The sequence below is a fragment of the Echinococcus granulosus genome, assembly GCF_000524195.1.
Source record: "Echinococcus granulosus chromosome Unknown EG_S00052, whole genome shotgun sequence".
Classification (NCBI taxonomy): Eukaryota; Metazoa; Platyhelminthes; class Cestoda; order Cyclophyllidea; family Taeniidae; genus Echinococcus; species Echinococcus granulosus.
The window spans coordinates 220,252-245,941 of record NW_020170432.1 but is presented as its reverse complement, the minus strand read 5'-3'; the positions used below and the strand labels follow the sequence as shown (position 1 = coordinate 245,941).

Here is a 25,690-nt window from a genome sequence, read left to right as displayed (position 1 = left end):
ACAGGGTGGTGCCTTGAAAGGTCTTGACCTTGTCATTGGCCAATCAAGAGATGTGTAAATAGGAGTGCGGTGTTTGGCAGTTGGTTAGGAAAAAGGTAAACTCCTAGAGCGCCTAAACAGGACCATGTGTTCCCCATGGTTGTTCTTGTTTAATCAAGATAAAAAGCTGCATTTTAAAACCCCACATTTTTGTTGATAAAAGCGTAAAATGACTGCCGACTGATCGTAAAGCCCTACTACGCATGTATGGCCATAAAACCAATGGTGCCCACATGCAGGTTCATTGTCTCGCCTACCGTCGGCGTTTACAGTGCAGTCAGACAGGTTAGATGGATGGGTGGGTATTTATTGGACAGGTGGTTGCGTAAAGTAGGCGAAGGTTGCGAGTGCATTGAAATAAAACAAAGTTACGACTCTTTCCAACTTGATTGATGCTTGACGTGTCTCGTTCGTTTAGTTAACGCAAAATTTTAACAGTTAACTTTTTTGTCCTCAAAAGTTTAGCCGCGGAACTGAGGTGGAGTTTACGAGGGGTGGTTAAGCTAGGGGATGAGCACATTCCGCACGGTTCGCGAGCTGCATCCCCTTCTACACGCAGCTCTCTGCTGCTACTTCTCTCGGCTTTTAACCAGCACCGAGAATGCTAGGAGAGTGTCCGTTTCGGTTGACTGATTTTGATCCCCAGTGTGCATTAGTTTTTCGGAATTGTCACTGTTCATAACTGGTTGGCTTCACCGTATTCCCATAAGGACTCGTCTTTGGTGGAATTTTGTTAACACAAGAGGTTTTCCAGGAAGAGACATTTTTCTAGCGCTTGAAGTCCTCCTTCCTCATCCACAGCGCTACCTGTGCCGCACACACGCTGTTGTCGCTCTTGATGGATGGTGTTTTTGAGCGTCTAGATGACGTTTATCGCGGCTTTTCCGCCACTTCTTTTGCAAAGGAAGAAAGAGCCACTCTGCCTTGGAGATAAGAAATAGGAGAGTAGAAGTTGGATATCGGAGGTAACCGAATAAGCTTTTGGCTTTTTTTATTGCTAGATTTATTTCCTAACCGTCTGTTCCGCATGTGACTGTCTGGAGTTAAAAAGTGGTGAGGGGGGTTGTAAGGATGAGGCGTTATCTCTCCCTCCCCGATCCTAGCCAATCCTATCGCGGCTGAAACTAAAATCTTCTTACAAGTTAATCTCGCATTATCTTATAAGTTCCGACTACTTCTGAAGAAGAAGAAAAAGTTCCTTTGTCCACGGGCAATCTCGTTGCTTCTCCTTCAGGAGGCGGACAATGTGTAGTGAACAAAGCGCAGTCTGTCCTGGATACGAGGTGATGCGTTAGAGATGTGAGGTGATTGGTGGCCGTTTTGAGGATGGCCAACGATCTGTTCGTTCGCTTACCGAGCACTCGGTCGATCAGTCAGCCACTTACTCAACGGCTAATCTAAAGACGCTGTCGTAAATGACATCCTGGTGGTCTTTGAAACTGATTGGCATTTTTGACTAATGCATTGGCTTCCACCACGGCTGAATCAAGTTGAAATTGACTCGTGATTACCCATTCTGGTGATGGATGAACGGTTTGTTTTGCTATTATGTATTATTCTGTTTGGATGGCCATCGGATCAGACTATGTCCCTCTTAGAAGAGGCAAAGATTTTCCTGACAACTTAAGTACATGGTTTATTCGACTACGTCCTCTACCAGTCGATTGTCGTAGGGTGCGTAAAACATTTACTTGAGGGTTGAGCATCTACTTTACTCCCTCCGCGTTTATGCCTGCGTAGAGGACCATCTCCTCATGTCTGGTCAAAACACTGCAAGTATTACAGTTTGGCGGTATTGCATCCCCTTTTGAGGGGTGGTTCCTCAGATCCACCTTCCAAAGAGTGCTCCTGGATGTTTGCTTTGAGCCTCTGGAAGGCCGCGGCGGCTGTGAGGTGATGGAGAGGTCCTAGGAGGTACCTCTGTTTCCCGATCGGATCGGCTGTATTTGTAGGTTTTTTTTCGCTCTTGGTTGTTGTTGCTGTGCTTTCACTTCGTAGATATTTTGCGCTTTTTCGCTCTTCTTAAGAAAATTTTGTGGTCCATTAGCGGTGCAACGCGAAAATGTTAGAGTATCAAATTGTTGTTACATTCTCTGCGGCGTGTTTGCTGCCTCCAGATTTATTGCGCGTGCGTGTGATTTCCTGTTCATTTGTACATCTTCACACAGAATGGTCATAATTCCTTAGTTTCGAGGCCCCCTGTTGAACTCAAAGGTGGAAGTATGTAGAATGCGATTTCGAGATAGAAGGAGTTGTAAGCACTACTGGGGCATCCGAGGCCAGTGCGTCTGGCTCACTCTACTGGCCATGGCATCCATCGTGTGCTAGTCACAAGTGTTTTTGCGTGGTTATGTACACCGCTTCCATGGAAAGAATGGCCTTGGGCTAAGAAACATTAGGATCTGCTTTACTAGCAACGTAAAGACGTACGGCTGAACGTCCCGTCACTGTGCCGTGGTATGGCTAGATGTAAATATTTGTGGGTTTTACACGAGTTTCTCGTTGACAAGAGCCTTCATCCATCACTCGCTGTTGCACAGGCATAACTGCTGCTGCTGTTGCCTGTTGTCGTCTTGATGAATGGTGTCTAGATCAGAGTGCGGTAGATTGGCCTGGTCCGATTACGACACAGTCGGGGTTCTTCTGCACCGGAGTAGTTGATGCTGATCGAATTGGGTATGATTTACGGACTAGATTAGCTGTATTGACGGTCGTCTGTATTCATCAACCGATCGTAGAGTTGACAATAGATGACAGACTTTAAATTACAATGGATTCTTAAATGCTTCTCATTTATGCACTGCTGTTGAGTATTTATTTACTTGTACTATACCTGGGCGATTAAAACTAGTCCTCCTTCCGGTAGTTTAACAACCAAGTCATTCAGAGGAACAGGGGTGTTGAAAGTGCCCCAAACTAACCAGTAGGTCAGGCTTAATTACTTCCTGTCTGTTGTCTGCTCATCCTATGGTTTATTTACCCGAATTGTTTGCGTTAAAACCTAGTAACTGAACTTGTTCAATCAGATTTGAGACTTCTTGGTTATTTAATCAACAGCAAAAATACGGATTTTAGAATCCTCCTCAACTGACCACTTAGGGTGCTCGCAGTAATCTCATTTCTGAAAATCAATTTTTTTTACAATTACAACCTAATTTCTATGATTTTAGCAATTACAACTCGTACTTTGCTTGGTGGATGACGTTCGTGAAGATTTAACGGTCTTATTAGGTGTACTAGAACTATCGCACAGGCAACCAAACACAGGGCTTGGTAGCTGACACCGTGATTTAATAACATTTCATGCTTATAATTACTTCCTATTTGTGCACCCATTCGTGTAATTTGTGCATTTAAGCCTCTGCGTTACTGATTGATGGTTAAATGGTCAAATTAGTGGCCACAACAGTGGTGTTCGGGCTGCCACTAACCGACCAATAGGAAAGCTTGTGGAAAGAACTAAGCTTTGATCCATATTCCTTATTTATTTCCTTCACATTCTTACAATCATTTCTAACTTACTTGACACTTGAACTCCATACAATTCAAGATCACTTATCTGCCGAATGAGTGGTGAGAAGAGTTGTGATAGATCCGCTTCCTAATCGGCTAATCAACGTGGAAATTGTTTTCCTTTCCACTACAGGTCTGAGCTGCGGCCTCCTCTACTTTCCCTCGCTTTCCATTGTGGCGCAGTGGTTCGAGTCCCGACGGGCACTAGCGGTGGGCCTGGCGATTTGCGGTTCTGGAGTGGGTACTTGCCTCATGGCACTTTGTGTTCCCAGTGGTGTGCGCGCCTTCTCTTGGCGCGGCCTCCTCATCATCTTTGGCGCTGTCTTCTTCCAGCTCTCGGTAGGCTGCTTTTCACCTCGGGCAGGGCTAGTCGAAAATGTTTTTTTCTTCCTGTGGTTTGTGCGCAAGGGAATACTGAAAGTGCTGCATGCCTAGGTTCTCAATGGCTTACCTCGCTACTTACTTATTCAGTCGCGTTATCAGTAGTATGTCTTGGGCGATTTGTCGCATGATTTACTGACTTATTTAGAATGTTGTATCGTGGGTTGTGACTCTTTTTAAGGGTATTACCGACGAGGACACCGTCCGAGCTCCCTGCGCACTTTCGATCGCCTGGTTTATCGATGCTACTTAATTTGTCTTCCTTCAAATCCAGTAGTAACGTCTGAGTTACGTGCTGGGTTATATGAGGGACACAATTTATCGCAAAACTTGTCACGCCTTTTGGCATGACTAAGGTTAGGGATTTTGTTTAGGCGCCAATCCTGTTGATGGTGTTTATCCAGCTATGGATACCACTTAATTAACGTGCCTCATTTGCGAGATAGTACTGGCATTAGAAGTGTCTCGCAAAACCTTCCTCCCCCATTCCTTAGCTGACAGGAAAGCGTGCTATTGTCTGTTTTTATCATTTATTTTGCACACCATTTATTAGAGGACAACTCAGTAGATTCATTACAAATTTTACAAATTGCGATGGCTTTATTGTGGTCAGGTTCTCGTTGGTGCCGTGTTCTACTTCCCATTCGTGAATCACCCCGACCGCTTAACACGGTATATAAACAAGGGCACGCGTTTCAGCCAAGTCGGACAGATTTAACCGATGGTGTAACCGCTTCACCAGTATTCTCCATTATCAGATAACAAGATCTAACTATAAAATTGGCTGACTTCATCAAGCATTAGGTAATAAAAGTAGTGGGATAAGTAGTAATTTTAGCCTGGATGATTCATTCGTGTTCAACTTTTGTCTGTTATTATCAGGGGAACTGGTAAAATTACTCCTTTTTTAACATGGTCCACTGGAGCGACTTGTGACTTTGCACGGACATGGAAAATGCAATTGAAGCTGCCGTCCGAGCTTTGGACTGGTGCGCATCGTGGCCCGACTTTAAGTGGACTCTCATCAAATTTGGTGTTGACTAGCATTTGGAGGAGGTGTAGCAAGGGTTAGCAAAATGCACTGTCCAGAAGGGGTTCTAAAAATTTGATTCTGGTGATGAATCACTCGAGAGTGGATGTATCACTTTCAGGGGGGGGGGGAGAGACTCGCCATCCTACTTGAGAACTGACAATTAGCATGATTGGAGAGAGGCACACGTAATTAATGTTGAGATTTAGGGAGGAGACGGGGGCGACGTGTCGGCCTCCACACCAATTGACAATGTCGGAGTGAAGGCTAAACAATAGATCTCTGCGCTTGAAGGTTATTGGCTGAATGACCTATTTATCTCCAAGATGATGGCGCCTCTTTTGTGTAGGTGTGGGCCCTGAACCGTAGATTCAATTGTTCCCACCTGATGTCCATCTGATTCAGCCTACAGCTTATCCAACTCACTCAAACGTGGGTGAGAGCCTTTTCCTTTCTTAACAACAGTCAGAACTTGGACTAGTCAATCAGTCGTAAGAAACTACCATTCTTGGGGGGCATCGCAAGGCCCCATAACTCAGACTGTGGCAAAACTTGACCATGGAGGGGGAGTACTGCCTAATACACCTCGTGTAATGTTTGTCATTTTATCGAGTAAAATGAACTGAGAAGCTTTCTGCGCCCATTCACCCCACGCGAACCTTTTTGAGGGTCCTGCATTGCTTTCAGTAGGCTAACTCTCCTTCCGTAGGGTTGAATTTTGGGAAACAGTTTGTCCCATTAACGAAGCGGCGTACGCTTATCTGCTCCAGTATTCTGCTGCCCTATCTGACGGAGGCTGCCCATTGCGAATGTTATCTCTACTTTTCGGTGGCAGCGGTTGCATTAAGGTCTGCTTCGGTATTTTTTAATTGTGGTGGTGACCTGAAGTAAATGTCTACAGGGCAGTTCTGACACTTTTTGATTACATCAGAAGAATGTTTCTGGTTGTCACCCTCTTTAACCTCTAGTCTCGGCATTGCGGTGCTCAGAGTCACCAGGCATGGTAAGGCGTATCAGCAGGAGGGCTTGAAGGCTGTAGGCACGAATTATTGTTCAGCCTATCCTAGAGGCTGAAGAGGCTGCATAGTTAAATATCAGTTTGGATTATGCAAAAGATAATTTCAACACCTTCCCAATAACTTTTTGATCTCCATTCTAGTTAGCAATCGCACTATTCCGTCCAGTTGAAGTGCAACAGGTGATAGACCTAGAAAAGTCCCGACGTCGTGCTGTGGAACGTCGTCGCCGACTAGAACGCGAACGAATTGCAGCTGCCATTCGGCACGAAAGGCTCCGACAAGTCGCCGGCCGGGCACAAAATCAGCAAAGGAATGTCACCTCACGGTAGGCGATTACTTTTCCTCTACCTTTGCCACTTTATCGTCCCACTCATATTAGCCGACGTGGTAGGGCATATATCAGTTTGGGAAAGCCCTTATTAAATAAGACATGCAAGGGTCGGCGGGGCATCAAGAAATTGCGGAAGCAAAATAGTATGCCTTATGGCCACACCAGTACAACTTGTCTTCGATAGCCTCTCTGCTGTGGGCCTCCAAAGCGTCGCCTATTTACGGCAAGCGCTCTCCCTCTGTAACGTCTAGGCATGATACCTAGGATTGTTAATATCCCCTTGGGGCTGGCTTTTAACGCTCCTGAAACGTAAATAAATGTCTTCTACAGCGTAGGCGGTGGGATAATGAGCCGCATTCTGGAAGAGAAGTTCCGACAGCGCAGCACCTCAACTGGCAGCCTAGACGGCATGGTGATCACTCGAGACAACGAGCTTATCTCTCTGCGTACCGAAGCGGACTACCAACTGGTGAAAGCAGTGGCGATGGCAGCAGTAACTGCGGGACAGACGGACGAGACTGTCGCTAGGGCACCGAGGTACGGCATCAGTGGACAGCAGTCGCAACCATCATCGCCACCGCAGGCGCGTTGTTTCAGCGCCTTGGATAGGTCATTGGGTCAATCATCTACAACGGTTGGGGAGATGAGTTGCTCTCTGGTGCGTTTTCTGCTTAAAACGCATTATTGAAGTGAAAAATACTGCTTATTGAGACCAGTAGCATATATTGTTGTAGTCTCCACTTAAATGAAGTGTTGGACATGATTAAAGGTGCCTCGGGAAGTATGCTTTCGTATCAGAAATTACCTCGGAATGTTTCGATGCTAAATTTTCGATTCTTGATATGCCTTTTAAAAAGTTTTCGGTTTTAGAGGATCGGACAAAAGACAGCTCAGTAAAATTTCAATCAGTTCGTGAAATGGCTATGTATGCTTTTCAGGTGATTGTCATCCATTTCCAGTTATAATAGTCAAATCAGCAGATATTGGCGCGTTCTTAATACTACGTGCAGTCACCGACGGGTCAAAGTGGTCTGTCTCAACGGCTCCAGTGGGAGTTCGATGTCGTTCACTTATGGATTGAGGCGGTGAGGTGCGTCTTACTGCAACAAGGAAAGTACTACTTCATTTTCAGGAAACTATGCATTGCCCCCGTGTGGTAGTGAACAGGAGACAACTGAAATCCACTCATTTAATGCGATGAAACTCGAGGACCTCTTCTTCTTCCCCTTCAGATGGAGCCAGATATTGAACTCATCAACCAGTAGGAGGGGAGATAGCGCACCACCTCATACCACGTGCTACAAAACTTGGCCATGGGGATATATTTATGGCTCCGCGCCCTCCCCCTATTTATCGACCTCAGTCAGACAGTTGACATTTGACCAACGAGCCTGTAGTAGAAACAAAGTGTAGCTGGCTAGGCCTTCCATCAGCCAACGGATTTTATGGAAGTGACATTCTTGTGTCGCGTCAGGTGGTAGGGTTATTCCGTCCCTTGGACACTTATCCGAGACAGAAAGAGGACTTTTGTTATCTCCGTCTTAATGTAATTTAAATGGAGTTTTTTCCCCTCACCTTCGGTAAAAGGCGTTGTAATCAACACTTTTTATGAAGAGATAAAATGTAACTTTTTCCACTGAAGTCAACTCGCATGGATTTCACTTTGTTCACTTTGTTTTCTTGTATGATAGTGATTGAAGGGATTCACTTTTACCGCCTTTTGAACACTTGAAGCCTCAAACTCCACGACCAGTGATTCTCCTCAGTCCACCATGCGACTTCAGCAAGTCGGGAGTGCTCCGCATTGCTGACGCGATTCTCCAAAAACTCGAGGCTCAAGCGGTGATTGCTCCGGGCATGCGATGTCCCGATATGACCAACGTCTTTCGACGCTGGCCACTCGGTCTGCAAGGCACCATAGATGCGGATGTTGTGAGGGGTGGAAGAACGACTCTCCATCCTTGTGGTCGCTCAAGAGCTCTCTCCAGTACTACGAAGGTGACAACAACGACTACTACTGTAGGAACAGGGAACTCACTCTATCACTCCACGTTGGATAACAGCAATATCCCGACTCTGTGCATCTCTGATGACTCGGGCAAGGTAGGCTATCCTTCCGATTGAAGTTGTTTCCAAATTAGTGATGGATGTCCAAAAGGAGGTGGGGGGGGGGCATTCTGAAGGCGGCAGTTGCCTCGCATGCTCAGGGCCATCTGGTTCACTCCGATTACACGTTACGCAGAGGTATTAATCGAGTTTTTCTGCGGTCCGCAATATCATTTGTCTAGTGGGTACAACAACTACCTATCGACTTCCGCTACGATACTGACTCGCACTGCCATCGGGACAGCTACAAACCGAATAACTTCTGTGGAGTAGGCTATTTGGTGTTTCCGTTTGACGCCACCCAGGTGTACTGTAGCGCCCTTGAGGGGGCTGATAATGGCATAGGCAAGGAAGTAGGTATCTGACAAGTCTTTGGAAGGGCTGAGGTGCCAGCGACGGAGCGCCATGACTAGCTATGTGAAGACCGGATCTCAGTGGCCTAAGAAAGTGTGCATAATTACAACCATAAAAGGTCTGCTGTATGATAATTCCTCTCTTGCTTTGGGCGTTGCTCCAAGTCTTTCTTGCGTCTACTTTTATCCTTGGGCTATTATAAAGGAATGTGGTTGAGGTGGCGTCAAACTGGAGGTAGAGAAGAGGAGTATACGATGCCTTTACGTCACAGCGAGAAAACTCTCCTCTCCATCCAGTGCATGTCGATGGTGTTAACCTATCGTCAGAAAACACGGGGTAGTTTTATTCTTACGTCTTTCCCCTCATTTCGCTTCGTTGCCATCTTGGCAGTGTCCAGGCCTCTTTCGGACCCATTCATTTCGAGTCTCGCCTCGTCACTTGAGAAGAACCGACATAATTCAATGTGGTCTGAATAGCTCTTCTGCTGCCACGGTAAATGCCTCCTCTGGTAAGCAGTCGATCCATTTCAATGAGCGTAAGTCGTCTCAGAATTGTCAGCAATACCCGTCACTGAAAAAACTCCTTCCGTGCCGCCATTAGTGTTCCATCTGAGTCACTGCTGAAAGCGCTATAACCTAGAATTGTGAAGCAAGGGTGTCACTCGATATCTACGCACAAGTGTGTAGAGATAATCAACTCAAGCCTACTATTTCAGGCGGGTTCCATGGACGCGTTGGACGTAGAAGTCGGCTGTCGAGGACGGGCAGATGAAGATTGTTTCCGGTTGAGTCCATTTTCACTTTCTATCTCGAGATCCTCTAGTGGTGGTGCTGGTGGCAACGGTGGTGTTGGCGGTGCCGGTAGTTCCGGTACCAGTATTGATCCAAAGACCGACCGAGCCATCACCTCTGAACTCTCGCGCGTTCATCTCGATTCCACGGTGAAAGCACGCATTCGTGCTGCTATCTATCGTGAGCTGAGACGCATTGGACATCTGACCTCAACGCCACAGGATCATCAAGGTCATCTCAGTAAAGTGAGCCCCCACTCGCTTGCTTTAATAAATCACATACGTTACCACTTTGTGAACCCTTGCGATTCGTCTTGGATCACCCCGTATAAGTCCCGTTTGTCTTATCTTTTCGTTATAGACCGAAACAGGCGATCTAGCTCAACAGGGTCCTTACGGTAGTCTGGAGAGCGGATGCATGGAGCCAACGGTAGGCCATAATCTCAGCACTCCACCTTCCTCCTTCCGAGGTGTGCATTCACCTGGCACCGTGGATGCTGCGGAGGATCGTGAAGTACTGCTAACATGTCTCAGCGACACTCTCGACCTCCCATTGCTTCGTAGTCCCTCCTTTCTCCTCTTTTCACTGGCCTGCACTCTGCACATGTTTGGTGAGCTGATTAATACCTCTACAAGCTCATTTAAAGATAGGTTGCATCAAGCTTAGGAAGACCCGCCATTCTTTACCAAAATATGGTTCCCTTGATTGAAGCACCTCGTGATAAAACGAGAATGAGTTTCCACCCATCATCTGTCACTCATTAACAGATGATAGGCAGCTTGAACTGTTTACTGACTGATTGACTAATTGGCTTGTGGTTACAAATGGCATCCGTGTTCCAGTGTTCGTTATTCCCTCTACTTCTGGGATAGGCATTACCTCACTTCCACATGACTAGGCCTGCCCTGTGTAGGGTGGTGGATTGCAGATGGAATTGTTCACTCCCTGAAGAACAAAGTATCGTGGAGGAAAACTGCTTCACGGGTATCCGTGGCTTGGATCGGTTAATCAGTCGGTGGGAAGGGAATCATAACGCAAGACTTTACGTTCTTTTAGCCGCGAGATTTGCACATGAGTTGCCTCGTCCCCAGGCTGGTGTTGGCAGTAGACAACCACTCGCTCATCCGTGAACCAGATAGTAGATGGTTGGGTTTGTATCCCACCTTATTGAAATCCCAACCACTAGTTACGCGAGAAAAGGTCCTGGTGGGGAGGAACCAGACAGATTAAAGGTGTTTTTAGTCACCGAAATAATCTCTCTTACAATCGACAAGCCTACTCCAACGGAATGTAAGCTTGCTACGTCAGAAAAAGCCCAACTGTTAGCAATACCCGTTTCTAGCTGTCAAAGCTGTCTACAGTCTACTTTGCATATGACCGTGTGAACGTCAAATACCATTGACAGTGAAAGGTGATAGTTATTACTTGGAACTTGGCGATATTTCATCGAGAGTATGGGAAGAAGGAGAATGTGAGAGACGGAGTCATCTCTCCTCCGCTTTCCTTAGCTAAAATTGCTATCTCACAAGTGTCCTCTTGTAAAAACATCACCTTCCATGTGATTGACCAGTCCCGACAACTTCTGGAGGAGTTTTTCTCTCGACTTTGTCTTTGTAATTACTTTGACTTTCTTGTATTTCCCTTTTTTAGCACTCTTTGTGCCGTATCACATGCTCCCACTGTTTGTTTCGCTGGAGGGTCGAACTCTCGTCTGTGGCCAGTCAATTCGGTGTGTTCACTCTGGTTCCGTGTTCCGAGTACCGGAACAGTTGGCAACCGTGAAAAGCGTCATCTGTACTGTCGGGATTGCCCATCTTCTTGGACGACTCATCGCTAGTGAGTTTTGAGTGGAAATAGTTTTGTTGATAGACGGGGAAAAGAATGAAGTGACGGTGACACAGGGAGGTGGTAGATAAACGTCTAGGTGATAGGTACATACGGGCAGAAAGGTGGAATAGTAGGCAAGGAGGCTGGCAGACAGGCAACAAAGAGGTGGAATGGGGAGCAAATGCGCAGTCATTTAGGCTTACAGGAAGACGTTGAGAGACAGACAGAAAACCAGAAAGGCAGATAAATGGATAAGTGGCGGTTGGGCTAGTCGTCAGACAGGCAGCTGAAAAGGTGGCCAGATTGATGTGCAGTGGTAGATACACAGTAGGCATCGCTTCCACCATCGGTGTTGGTTTTTTGGGTTTTTTGTACTGGGTGGGTCGGTGGATGGTTATGCAGATAAAACAAACGGATGAATGAATGCTGATAAATAGAGGATAGCTTGAGGTGTAGACGTTAGACGTCATCTTGACTGCCAGCATTGCCAATCTTAGAATGGTGGATGCTAGTGGTTGCCAGATGGCAAGCAGGCAATCTGACAAACTAGCCGAGGGTGGATAAATTGATAGGCAAGCGAACCGGCGTTCAGAGGAACGCGGCGAGAGAGGAGGTAGAGGGGTGGAGGAAATAATAGTCAGGTGTTGACAAAGGCGGGAAAGAGGGAGGTCAGATAGGGGGTGGGGGAGGCAAATAATTAAGGGGTAGGTAGATGAAAAAGGCAGATAGGTGGGCAGGTAGAGAAACAAAGAGGTGATGGTAAGACAGACGAAAAGCAACGACAAATAGACCAGTACACAGATGGAGAGACACGTTGGGGCTGTTTTGTTGCGTAGTTTCGTGGTTAGATGATACCATTAGGTGGATAAGTGGACAGAAGGAGGAGACAGGCAAGAGAAGCGGAGAGAAGGGGTACTTGATGGTAGATAGAGTGGCCAGACGGCCAAATGGACCACTCCACGAGAGTCGATACGGATGAAGAGGTGAATTGACATACTGACTAATTGATAGTCAAGTATACAGGCGAAGATAGGGGCAGACTGACCAGTGGAATGAGAGAAGTAGACAAGCAAAAGGCAGGGGTAGGTGTAGGCGGAGAAGGCGAGTCGGACAGACGGAAAGGTGGACAGGTTGAGAGGATGGACGAACAGGCGGACAGAAGACAGTGGATACATAACATGTAGGCGAATGGCTAGGCCAAGAGGGGGGGAAGGAGGAGGGAGACAGGGACAGAAAGATCCATAGGGCAGACAGGCTGACAGTTGGGCGTACCTATGAACAGACTGAAAGTTGGACAAATGGAGGCGGGTGGACAGAAAGTTGCAGACAGGCAGGTATGAGCGATTTTTAGACCTCATGAAGGGAAGTCTATCCAATGCGATTTCGCTGCCCATTCTTGCCCAAGGCACAATGATATTGGTACTCTTCTGCCACCAGAATATGACCATAAGGTAGTCTAGAGAAGTGGAATTTTTCCTCAATGGGACGAATAGGTAGGGATACTGAACTTCTCTTGGTCTGTCGGTTAAAACAACCCCTATGGGTGGAGAAAAAAGCAAAATGACGCATAGGGATCTCTTTTCTCACAGAAAAGTAGCCGGAGACACCCCTCATTTACAAAAGTTAAAAACTGAAATGTGGTTTTCAGCATTTCCGGTCTAGTTTTATCGGGTGGGAGAGACTTGAGTTGGTTTCCTCGATGGGATTTGGCCCATTTGAATGTCATTAGACAAGAAGCCTAAATGTCAAATACTTGTACTGCGAATTGCACTTTCACAGCCTTTTACATCGAGCATATCGTGAGTGGATCCAGTCATCTTCAGCGTTGCGACGACAACGACGAAGACAATGAAGAGGATAGTGGACTTTTACGCCTTCTACGACGGTATCTACACTCATTGCTACATCGACTGGCGGATCCAATGGTCCTAAATATTGTATCTCTAGTGGTGGGTGGTGCTAGTCTTCTCTGCATCCCCCTCACCACATGGGGAGCAGGATCGCCTCATCATCCTCTCTCCTCCTCGTGTGTGCTCTTTTGTGGTATCCTCCTCATGCTAGTCTTCCTTCACACTCTTGCCAGTGGTATGTGTTTCAGTTCAGTGAGTTGTGAAGAGTTTGGACCAAGGCTTTCGTGTAATCTCCTTTTAATCGTTTTGTTTCCTAGCTCTCGCCTTATCTCTCCGAAGTGCTGTCGCGGTGGAACTAATTGGTGTACATCATCTAACGCCAGCATTCGTCTATCTTCTTGTCTTTCAAGGGGCTGGAGCCATCGCCGGTCCTCTAACAGTGGGTGAGTCCTATTACCAGGCTGTTTGCACACTTGTTTTAATTAAGTAGAATTGTTTTAACCCATCTTTCTCAGGTCTGATCGCAGAGGTGGCTTCAGGCATTCAAATCGGTGCACGACTTCTACACGAACCACAAATTCTATTAACAGGGTCAGAAAATAACCCATTAAGTTGGGCGTACTACACTTGTGGACTGGTGTTCCTGCTATCCGCACTCGCCTATGCGCCGCTGCGTTCGCTCTCGGCTTGGGAGACACATCGGTATTTGGCGAAGCGGGCGCATAGCGCTCGGCCCTCGGCTTTATTCTCCCACTCGACCTCTGGTGTCTCCGCCATCGGTACGAATAAATTTGCCAACCAGCGACTAAATGACTCAGCCCCTGGCGACGGTGTACCGGCCGCTGCTGTTGGTGATACGCGGGCTTCTTCAGACGCTGTTAAGCGGAAGTACTCGGTAAGTCTACTGATTACTTATAAGTAGCAATTTTGCCTGATAGAGGTTTTCCAATCACCATTTTCTTATGTATATCATTAGTTTATGGTTTGATCGTCTATTAATATTAGCAATCCTTTTCTCTTCCTGGTGGTGGGTAAGTCTCGACACTCCGTGATGAAGGAGTCGTCTGAACTGGATAATTAGAACTGCTAACTCGTTGGGCGATGCACTGAGGTTACCCCTTTCGTGCCTTTATCTACTCCCGAACTCTGAGTTTAAATAAATAGGCCTTCTGGAAGTAGTCAAGCTATTAATCTGCTTTTCCTTAATTTGGTTTAAATATGCAAGTCTTTTGGTTACTCCTGTGTTAAAAAGTAGAGTACTTTCTCCTGCTTTAATGCCGGCATTCGGTAAGTGAAGACAGCTCCATATTTTTACTTGACAAATTTTGTATTTTGAAATTGGAGTTGGTCAATTTTAGCAAATGACTATCCACTTTAGGAAGAAGTGGACTTCGTACTTATTTACTTGGTCAGTAGTAATTTTGTTTGAAGCGCCGATTTATAATGCTGTATTTAATGATGAGTTGGCCAAGCTGCTGAGACGTTTGAGGCTCTTCTTAGTCCTTGTGTCTCCAGCCACAAGATTCACTTTGAATGTGCGTTTACAGACTTTATGTGAGTAGTGATAGGGTTGGATTTTGACACTGGCAGCGAAATTGATCGGTGATGCCTTGATGCTAATAAAAGTGAGACTTTTTTGTCAGTGTACCTCCAACTGACATTTAGCCCTTTGTTGTAGAGTAGACATGGCTGCAGACTTCTGAACGTTTGTAACTCTATAGAAGTCAGTACTGTTCAATTCGGCATGCCATTCAACTCCTCCGGTTGATGTGCGATCTCTTGAGGCTTGCACATAAACAAGCTGCCTCAGAGAATACTAAAAAGCGAATTTAGCCTCCACTTTATTGTAAATGGTACTTGAGTAGAAGAAATGTAAAGTTTTTTCCCAATTCTCCTTTCCCTTCACACACAGGTACACTCTGCTGAAGAAGAGTCAGTTTTAACCCATTCGTAAGTTTTTCTCCTCCCCCCGCTCATTACCCAGTAAATCTCTTCAAATTTTGCGAATCTTGCGAAATTCTTTGTTTAGCTTTAGTTTCGCCGACTGGTTGATTGGCTGCTTAATTAGTAAATGATGTCACCACAAAGTAAGACATTTACATCCAAATTTCTCTCTTATGTCTGTTATTGCTCCCACCTCCCCATCCTTCCCCTCTCCCTCTTTTTCCCCTCTTTTTACCACTTCCAAAGTGGTAATTTCAAGGTACATGATTAATATGCGCCGATTGTAAATCGCTCTAAGATAGGGCTGCATTTTGTTACAGGTAATTATGAAGACCCGTCCTACATCTGTCCACCCATCTATTATATCACCCTCCGAGTGTGGGAAATTATTCTGGCATGTACGATCTTCTACACTTCTTACGCATTTAGAGGGGAATCGTTGCCTCTGCCTAATAGGGGCAATTTAGTAACTCCATTTATCCGAGTGTATGTGAGGTAGCAACTGGGTGTGTTGCAGCGGTGCTTGTATTTCAATTCCATCTTCCCTAAGTGATAACACCATTAGTGAAAAGGGAGAGAATTAGTTTTTGAGATGGTGAGAAAAGAACCTAATTAAGAGGGGAAGCTTCGTAAAATATTTTACCCACTAAAATTACCATCGTTAAAATCCATCCTTCGTTCTCGGTGCGATAATACCGACCTACTGTAAAGCTACGAATGGCCTTAATAACCTCCGTTTTTCAACTCTCTACTTCAAGAGTGATTGTCAGGAGTCAAAAAGTGGTGTCGGTCCCTCTGAGGAACTGGCGGAGAATGTGAAGGTGGCGGATGGGGTAATGCATACTTTCCATTCCATTTCCAAGTCCAAATCTTCTGCGGTGCTGTAAGGAGAAACACTCACGAGTCACCCGCGCCAGGCATCGAATGTGCTTGCAACTGAGGTGGTATTTGGCCGCAGCGACATTGCTCATACTTGACATTTCCACCGCATCTAGAGTTTTGTCCTATTTGGAAACTATACTGGGGGAAGGGGGAATGTGCCGGCCATCCATCGCTAGTCGTAAGAACATTGGCCTAAAAGCAGTTATTTAATTAGGAATAGGGATTGAAATGGTTTCGTGAGGGTAAAGTTTCGCGTCTCTTCCTCCTTGCCACTTTATTCTTACTTCAGTCCTGCCTATTCATCTATCTATCGGAGTTCTATCTAGCTAGTAGAGAAGTGGAGGAGGTGTCGTCCTTGAAGATCGAATTCGCTTGCCACTAGCACCAATGTTGCGACTTGAGTCTCTCCTAAAGGCGAAAGAAGTCGTAATACTAGGGCAGAAAATATATTGCCGAAGCGAGGAAGGTTCAGGAAGAAGGCGGACAAATCAATCATGTTCAACCGACGTTAGAAATAGGAAGAAATTTGTGGAACACACGACAATGAATATTGTCCAGACAGACTGGGGTGCGCATAAATAATCACATTTTACAGGTTCCTACCAGTCAACAAGTCATTGCAATGGGTCACAGCAAAAACCGCGCGATTTTTTTCATCACCTAGCACTGCGCCAGGGATTGCGGATTTCAACCCTTTTTCATTGCGCTCTCGCTGACCTGTCGCCTCAGCTTTGCCGGGCAAGATTCCAGACGACCCCGACCCAATTCAGATTTGCCCCTTAAATAACCTCTACCAAACCTGCACTTGGAGAATAGCGAGTATAAAGAACGTTTTTTCTACTTGGGTTCTCTTTTTCCGTCTTATTTCAGCAATTCCACGACCATCAGACTAAAATGTCGACATGCTCACGCATCTCAGAGCTTAGCTACATCACCTTCTTGATGCCAAACGCAACTAAGATGTGAAATCTACTTTGCACACCTCTTCTCCCTCCTCCCTCCATTATGCTGTTGACCTTTTGACCTGCATGCTCAACCCTTACCTTCACCGTGTATAGACACACTGTGGTCATCGCGAGGGCAACTCTTCTGCATTGATGAGCAATGATGAAGTTTTTGTACCATCAGGTTTGCGTTTTGTAATTCTCCGGGGGGTGATCCTGGATTCTCACACCTTTACTTCACTTCGAAGTACTTTTTCGGGAAGCTAAACAAACCGAAATCACTGGGAGCAAGATCTAACCTTAGGATTTCAGCCTTCTTTGTCAAAACATCCCTTAAACTCCTAGCAATAGTCAACTTTTCTATGCTTGTCGGCAACGGCAATGGCTTTATTTATCACCAATACCCAATTATTTATTTCTTGTATGATTTTGCGACAGGTTATGCATTGTTTGGACTTCCAGAATAAGCCCTTTCAAATCGGAATGACTGATACGTTGTGAACCGGTAGTTACCACAGTCGCGGCTTATCAACCAATCAGGGTACGAACTTTTGCTGGATCAGAGGAAGGCAGGATCCAAATGAATCTGAAGCTAAAGAAGACTTGAAAGTCGAACAGGACATCAATAAAGTGGTTTGACTTTTAGGCTCCTGACCCACAAAAAGCGATTGGTACTTGATATCGGACTTAGTCCTTTTGGGAGGCTACTTATATCTTTAGCAAGTAGATTCCAAGGCTACCATCTCGTGAGATCTTAATCACCCAATAACGCGGAGGTCATGCAACTCAGTGAGGCCTCAGTGCTGGACCTCATTGAGATGCGCCATTCAGATGTTTTGTTGTGGAAATACATACCAGAAGCTCTTTGGCATAATGCCAAGGATGGCAGAGGTGGATAGCACGTACTTGTCAGGTTGGAACAAGGTCGAATTATTGAGTGATGCGCTTGTGTCAATTATCCAGAGGCGATTGAGCCCATGCATCCACTTCAGACTTTTTGTTTCTGTCTGCCTTTCTGTCAAATCAAAGTGGCGCATTCCATTCTGTCAACAGCACGCCTCAAGTGGCATGAGGACTGCATTAGTCGTCGTCAGTTCTGCACCAATTGACGAGTGAGTGCATTAAAACAAGTGATGTTCACGTTAGGCGGAGCAGAGGGAACTCCTACCTGCTCCGCGACCCCTCTCACCTCCTCTTCCTCCCTGTTTGTCCATTGTGGCGCCAGATCCCAAGTGTGATAGGGTGATGTTTTGGCCCAAATATCAGTGCCATTAGAGAGGGAGAAAAAAAAGGGAGGGAAAACATGATACCAGCCATTAGGTTCTGAACCTTTCTCCTCGATGGAACTGTAATTTGTCAAGCCGGGTTGGTGAGTTGTGCTGAGTACGCGTCTTACATAATTTGGCTATTAGTTGTGGCTAACCCGCAATCGTCAGCCAAAAGATGGTTAAAGAGAGGCTACCGATTCATCCCCTCGTTAGTCTGGTGACACGTGTCAACCTTCAGTCATTTATCTATCTACTCTTTGGTTCGTTCTCTCATGGATCAATTTATCACTCCTTCGGTCAGGAGGAGGCGTATTTTAATCAATGCCATCGAAGACGGTTTTTTTATCTTGGAATCAGGAAAAAACACTTTAGCCACGTCCATGTCTGCTTAACTATGGTAGCTAATTGACAAAATAGAGGAGGACAATGAGGGTGAGGAAGTGTTTGCCACTCCATCGCAGGCCCAAGTGCGACAGTAGAAGGAGTTTGCAAGAAGCTGCATTGTGTCATCTTTCAAAAAGCACTTTCTTCCGAATGATTGACTCGTCCATGCCCTTGGCGCTTCTAAAGTAGGAGATTTTCTTGCTTGCCTTTGAGTTGAGGAGGTGGAGCTAACTTGTAGGTATTTCGTCCTGATGGAATTATCCGTGCCCAAGTAGGGGTAGACCCATCAAAATCTTACGGAAGCCGGAAATAGCTAATAAAACGCATATTTTGATTTTGTTTTGTCACCGCCTGAATTTTTCTACTCATGCCGATGAGTAGATAATATCGGGTAGAACCGAACATGAGGTTGGAAATTTAGGACCCAAACCGGCTAACAACTTCGTGCAGCCTCCTAGACTTGATACAACTCAAAGGAGTGTTAGAGTAATGTCTGCTTTAGAAGTTCAACCAGTCGTAAGAAAGTGCTGTTCTCCAAACAACACAGCGCTAGATCCTGGGCCTCATACCACATGCCACAAAACTCAGCCTCCAGAAGTAAACCATGGACAAGTCTATGAAACATTCCCCCATTGCCATGGTAACCCCAGATGGCAGACATGATAAGACGGCCAGAATAAAAGCGACCCGTGAGAATAGCACACTTTAATGTTGTGTGGATACCCATGTCTGAATAGAGGGGGTGGTGGCCTGTTGTTTATCGTACTGTACATTTAGCCAATGGGGAAGCTTCAGTCTGCACGTTTTATGCTTCTATCTTGCGGAGTGGCCTTCCGGATGCCTGCAGAGCTTCTGTTCTCCCACATGTCAGTGATAAATCCTCCTGCGAACTGGTGTAATTCTTTACGACTTCAGCAGAGACCGGGGTGCTACAATAGTACCCAGCTTTCAAATTTATGCAAGATGCATTTTTTCCCGTCCTACTGCGTGAAACATTAACAATAGCTGCATTTCAGTGGCGACTTATTCTTTAGGGTAGAATTTGCGAAGTTAGCTGGAGAATACAATCCAATCTCGACCCTGAATCGAGCCTTGATATTGCTAAAATGTTTTCTTTCTTTCTTAGTGAATGAATGAATTGTAGTTTCATGTTGACAAAGATAATTGTTCTAATGCAAAACTTGGAATAGGTGATTTTCTGAGATAAGACTTTACTTAAGCTCCACAATGGCAGACGACAAGTCGCATTCTAGGCATACCACAATAGACTGGGCCGATTGCTAAACAAAAGGCTTGATACAAATTTAATTGCTAAAACCATTCCGGCAAAATAACGTTACTTTGTCACAATTTTTAGGGGAGAGTTAAATGAGGCGTTTGGGTGTCAGCATATCCTAATGAGAATTATTTTTCTTCCTGTGAAATTATGATTGAAGTTACTTGGTTTCGTTAGTGACTATTCCTTGTCACAAACTACTTATCTGGAACGGATCTCTTCCTACTGACGAGGTAAAAGCCCCAAAAACTTTAAGCTGATCTTAATTGTTATGGTGTACCATTATAAACTGTGCATAACTTTTGCCTCCATCAGGGGATATTTTTCGCATCCACTTTTATCCCGTTGCAAGTATTTGTTTATGATCTTTAAAAGAAGGCATTTTTGCTGGACATCACTTTATCCTGTGAATAGATTTCCCAGGTTTCAGATGCGGTGGTCAAAAGCGGAGTAGTCTATTATGATTTATTATGCTTGAACCCATTTCCTGGAAAGATTTTACAATCAATGGCACTTTGAATTTGCGCAGGAGACGTTTAGGTCAGACAAATTCTAAATTTGCCATGCAAGAAAAGGGAGGCCACTGTGAGGATACCACACGCAAAAATGAGTGTTAAGTGTGTCCTTCAAGGTGCCTATATGTGGAGCACATACGTAGGTCGTCTAGATTGGGCTCAGATCCCAGTTGAGTGGTAAACAAAGTGGTGTACCAACAAAGATGTTAAACTTGAGGATGTCTGTTCTCACAGGTAGACAAATTCAGAGGGGACAGTAATGTAAAATACGGAGGTTGAGAACCTAATCACTAACATGTAAGACATTTGAAGATAGCAATGTTTCGAAGGCATCCGACCGCACGTTTGTATGTTGGTGATGATTTCACAGCCGTCAGTCTCGTAAACACGCAGGGGGTGGAACATTGCAGTCCTCGGTAATCGGCGCAGTCTATCATGTGATGAAGGACTTCGACCAATCTTCTCCCCTCGAATGCTTCGTCTTTAAGATTAGAGGGACAAACAGCCTCAACCTCCATACCTCTCTCTTCACCGCTTCATGATATTTGCGATGAAGAGACATGATAACATGCGAAAGAGGGTAGAGAGTCAGAAAATAATTGAAATAGTTTGACTAGCGCTCTCAAATCACTTAAGACTATAATAAAATTCATGTAGACTTCTTTTTATTATAAAATATATTTTCAGGATTTAAAATCCTATCCAAAAACCTCCATTGCACTATTCACACCGTCACACTTTGTCTGAAGGAGACCTAGTTTACCTCCAGCTTGGGAGTTCAAAGAAAGACAACAATAGCGAATTGGGCGAACTAATTAACAATTTATTTATCCCTTTATCTAAGAGGTAAACTGCAGTCCCATGGTGAACCGGATTTAATGGGTTTGGGTAAATGCCGGAGGCTCTCAAATGCTCCGCTGTGAGGCACGATCATTAAATATTTGCGTGGGAATAAGCCCTCTCCGCAATGGGTTTGTGGGGTGGGGGAGCTTAAAAATACAAATTCCTTTGTTACTTTAGTGAAAGCAGAAAAAGTCTTCATTTTATAAATGGGGGAACAGGTAGAGCCTCTACTGATGGGATGAAATAGTAATGACTCAATGTGAGAGGGGGATGGGGAAAGCACTCCATCATAATAGATATGAAAAATCCTGCATTTACAGTTTAGCATTCGATAGCTTAATTATAATAGTTTAGTCATTTGTTTGAGTGAAAATTAGGCTGGTTTTGCGTCTCCCTGCATGTGCATACCCAAAAATATTTAGGTGATTGAGAAGCTTAAGAAAGTGGTCAATTCCATTCCCCATCACAGGTCAGTACAATATGTAGAAGTGGAGCGTTTTTGCTTAAAGGGAGGAGGAAATAAAATATTAGTATTTATTGAAGCGTATTGTGGTCTACTAGTGCATGTAAGAAACATTGATTCCGCCGAAAGGAAAGCATGAAACACGAAAACGCGAAAGGAAACATGAAACAACTTTCTGTACTTGAGTGCAAAAGGGAGTCTATTTATGGACATGGCCCATCAGCTTTTCGTTTGTTCCTTTTCAGATTGAAAAAGAGGTATACCGCATATTTAGGCAATGCGTTCTACTACGCCATACGATGCCTCCTCTAATTGCAACACATTAAAGTTGACGAGTATGTTCCCCAGGTTCGTGAGGATCAAATCCTGTGATTTGGTGGTTCAATATAGGCACAAAGTGGTACAGATCAAAACAAAGAGCGCTGTAAAGATAATGTTTTATGCTACCAACACCTAATGACAGTCTACAAGGACCACCAAATTACCATAAGTCAACATAGCGAGCTAAAACGATACCTGCAACGAATTGTTTAGTTTACCACTATTTTTGCTAAATTTCCCTCAAAAACTCCCCAATAAAGTTCACCCAATATTTCCCAAATATTTACCCATTGCTGTCGTAATCGTTACATTCGGTCAACAAGCCAGGGTAGAAAATTTACTCTGACCAGTCACGCATGATCCTTTCTTTGGATAGGGCCTAAACTCGGGTATTTACCGTAAATTCACTTAAACTGTCACATTTGTCTGCCATTTCTGGAGAGTTCCTAAATATTTATACTCCTGCTTGGGTGGCAATTGCAAAGAAACAAAAATTTATTTGTAAATTAATGGCTGTGGACTTTTCAGTGCTTTTTTGGGAAAAGGAGAGGGGTTCTGAAATCAAGTAGTTATTTATGGTCTTCTCTTCTGTGTGAAACAGCTGGTAATGGCTACATAAAGTGAGACGGCAATTTTATCACCCGTCTTTTAAGGATCCCACGCTCTAAAGCTTAACCCATTTTAACAGGTGAACATTTGTCTGTTTAGTTATAGTTGGCCACCTGCGCAATCCACTTTGACTAAGCGCGTGTTAGGAGGCAGCAGGTAAAGCATCTACTTAAAGAAGACAAGGTCATTAAGTTTCTCTCGTTTCGCATTAATACTGAATGTTATGACTTAAAAATGACGCCCTTTGGTAAATTCGTCTTTTTTAAACAGAACGAAGGGGCGAAAGCTAAAGGCTATGAAATTTTACCATCTTTAGGCTTAATGGTCCGCTGTAAACAATTGCATACTCTAAAACCTCTATAAAATTTAATAATTACCCTGCCAATCACAAACAAGACGAAAAAAGGGTGAGATCATTCGCTGTAACAAACCCTAAAAGGGAATCTCTCCATGCTTGCAAAAGGACCAATGGGGAGGAACTTGTGTGCTTGTGAGGCCATTCTTGACAAGTACTAAAAGGTACTTGGACTACTCATTGGAATAACCACCCTTCTAAATAAGGCACAAGGCGACGAATGTTAGTTATAAGAAACGTTTTGCCCTCAGGAGCCAGAAAAATCCTACCTTTGGCCATTTGTATTTCCGTCTATTACCTTTTTATTTCCTAACTCTTTTCTACCTACCATGAGGGCGCCTAGTAATAATGACGGATGGGATGAATAACACCAAGCCGAATGTGGAGAATGAAAGTGGGAATGCGACTGTACTCCTTCCCCTCCTTCCATCCTAACTAAAGCGTAATTTTTTTAGGGGGTAACTTATACAACGATGTAAGGCATTAACCTGGAATTTCCTTTTCAAAATAGGTTGATTGATTAGCACTGATTCTTCATAAAGCGAACATTTTTCTTACCTACCTTCGATTCTCATTGAGTTATGTTACATCTTAGGCGACATTGTTTAGCCCTTAGAAGGGAAATATCTTTTCTTGGGAAAATTCCATCCGTATCGTAGAGAGTGGATAAATCTCAAACGAAGTTTTTAGGCCTTTAACAGGAGATGCATGCTGAAAAATTGGCCTGCAGTCGCTTAAACACCCACATGAAACAAGCGCGGCCTTGTGGGGTTGAATTGTTATGATTCCTAAAAGTTCAAGGAGGTAGTTGGTGTTTTAAGGACAACAAATGACATTTTCGTTGGCCTAAAGGGCTTTAAAATAAAAGTCTTCTTAAAGGAAGTCTCTTAGCTAGTAAACACGGCGAAATCCCTAGTGCCCTTGCCTTGTCATCTGTCAATGCATAACATGTCCAGGATTAAAATCAGGAGGTCTGTCTGTGTACCCCAATGGAACCGGTTCTGAGCTTCGCGTTCCGCTACCTCACAAACCAAAAATGGTTCATGCAGTTTTGAACCCCAGTTAAATTTGGTTCGCAAAGCAGACAACCTCCAACCAAATCCATCAAGTTTACCCAACCCTTCGTTTATGGGGGTTCAATACGGCGGCAGAGTGGTAAGAAGGACAATCTAGAGTACCACATCGACTCACATTCATTCATTTTGCCATCTTCCATACTGTTTTTTTAAGTAGCTATCCTACCAAATTCGTCCAAGGTTTTAGTGTTTGCTTGTCAAGTTTTGTCATCTTTTCCCATTTTCAATAACAACTTTTAGTTGTGCTTTAAATTAGAGGTCTTTAGCATCAGTACAGGTCAACAAGCGTAGGGGAGAATTCTTCTTAAAGCAGCAAATCAAGGGAGGTGGAGACGGGATAAGAAGTGTACTTTTTACACCCCTAAGAGGGGGAAAGCGAAAAAGCTATTTCATACTCCATAACGTGTTTAGAAACGAGAGAAATAATTCGTTTAAACATTCAGATATTTAACTTTTAGGTCTGACAAAAGACTGCAAAATATTTTATTAAATTATTGAAAGACTTTTCACCGAAATTAATTAATCATTTAATTAGCCTGTCCTAGGATTCCCGTATTACCTCCAGGGAGCTATCGACAATAAACTACTTACTGTATTTATCAGGAAAGAAATTTCTAAACTCCAGGCATAAAAATTACTTTGTTATTTGTGAAGCTGATAGGAAGAGGGGCAGGAGTAGGAGCGGAAATTGGTGTGAGACAGTGTTGTCACCGCAATTACCGGCACCGTGGGATCGGTGGGGGAGTGTGGAGGGCTTAGCTGGAGTATAAAAAGGTCTTTTTTTCGCTCCTTCTAAAGTTTTTCGGCTTCCGGCTATAATGATTAGCTGGCATTTGTAAGTTTGCCTTTTACCTCTTTTTAAATGACATCATGATATTTTAAAAGAACTGGAAACGAAATATACCAATGAGGTGGAATTTTCGTAAAATGCAAAAAACAGGCTGAGAAGCAAAAAATAAGTTAGTTGGTGAGGTTATGCAGACTTAGGCCATGGGCAGCCACTTTAACCACTTGTCTCAGACTAACGTAATCAACGGGGAATAGTTTCCTCTGAGAATAGTGCAGTAAAGTAGTTAAAGATTAAAGCCTTTTTCTTGACGAATAGCAGGGAAGCGTTCCTTATCACTGATTGGTTTGACAATGGAGAGTAGTTCTGTCTTAAACAAATCATCTCAATGTATTCACTAGTAGGACTGCTTCTTCACTCCAAAAGGAAAGACAGCTGACTAAGCTTTTCCTACTCCCCTCCAATTATTTTTTTAATCACTTCAGGTATGCTCAAAGCTGGCTCGCTCTGGTTTGTCTTCTCAATTGCATGGCATTGCCAATTGAAGGAGTGACAATCAGCCGATTTTTAGGGGAGAATGAGGAACTAGTGCCAGGAGAGACCTATCAATATCTGCCCCCAATTCAACCGGAGCGCATGATTATGTATGACCCCACGTCCGGTCATTCAAGGAGCTTTTGGCGCTATCCTGTGCCATCAGTATCCTCCGTTGAGCAGGCCAGCCTACCAACCGTCAAACGAGCACAGTTCCTTCGAATTGGTTGAAGTGTAGCTGACATCTA

The 25,690-nt window shown here is 44.4% G+C and overlaps 2 protein-coding genes across 2 annotated transcripts in view; both read left to right on the top strand. All coding sequences in view use genetic code 11, as the record gives it.

Moving 5' to 3' along the window:
- The window catches only part of EGR_06180 (Monocarboxylate transporter), a gene marked incomplete at both ends in the record, with an annotated part of 21,824 nt that extends 5,752 nt beyond the window's left edge, over nt 1-16,072 (top strand). The window contains 12 exons of the mRNA XM_024495429.1: nt 3,686-3,947; nt 5,932-5,998; nt 6,123-6,307; nt 6,644-6,971; nt 8,048-8,416; nt 9,489-9,809; nt 9,925-10,174; nt 11,215-11,400; nt 13,171-13,476; nt 13,559-13,684; nt 13,757-14,136; nt 15,944-16,072. Coding sequence (XP_024350157.1) covers nt 3,686-3,947; nt 5,932-5,998; nt 6,123-6,307; nt 6,644-6,971; nt 8,048-8,416; nt 9,489-9,809; nt 9,925-10,174; nt 11,215-11,400; nt 13,171-13,476; nt 13,559-13,684; nt 13,757-14,136; nt 15,944-16,072 — 2,909 coding nt within the window. The remainder of the gene's footprint in view (nt 1-3,685; nt 3,948-5,931; nt 5,999-6,122; nt 6,308-6,643; nt 6,972-8,047; nt 8,417-9,488; nt 9,810-9,924; nt 10,175-11,214; nt 11,401-13,170; nt 13,477-13,558; nt 13,685-13,756; nt 14,137-15,943) is intronic.
- Nucleotides 16,073-22,037: 5,965 nt separating this feature from the next.
- EGR_06179 (hypothetical protein) lies at nt 22,038-25,673 on the top strand (the record flags this gene model as incomplete). The annotated part of the gene is made up of 2 exons (XM_024495428.1): nt 22,038-22,108; nt 25,394-25,673. The coding sequence occupies 2 exons, from the start codon at nt 22,038-22,040 to the stop codon at nt 25,671-25,673; spliced, it is 351 nt and encodes a 116-aa protein (XP_024350156.1).
- Between the last annotated feature and the right edge of the window lie 17 nt (nt 25,674-25,690).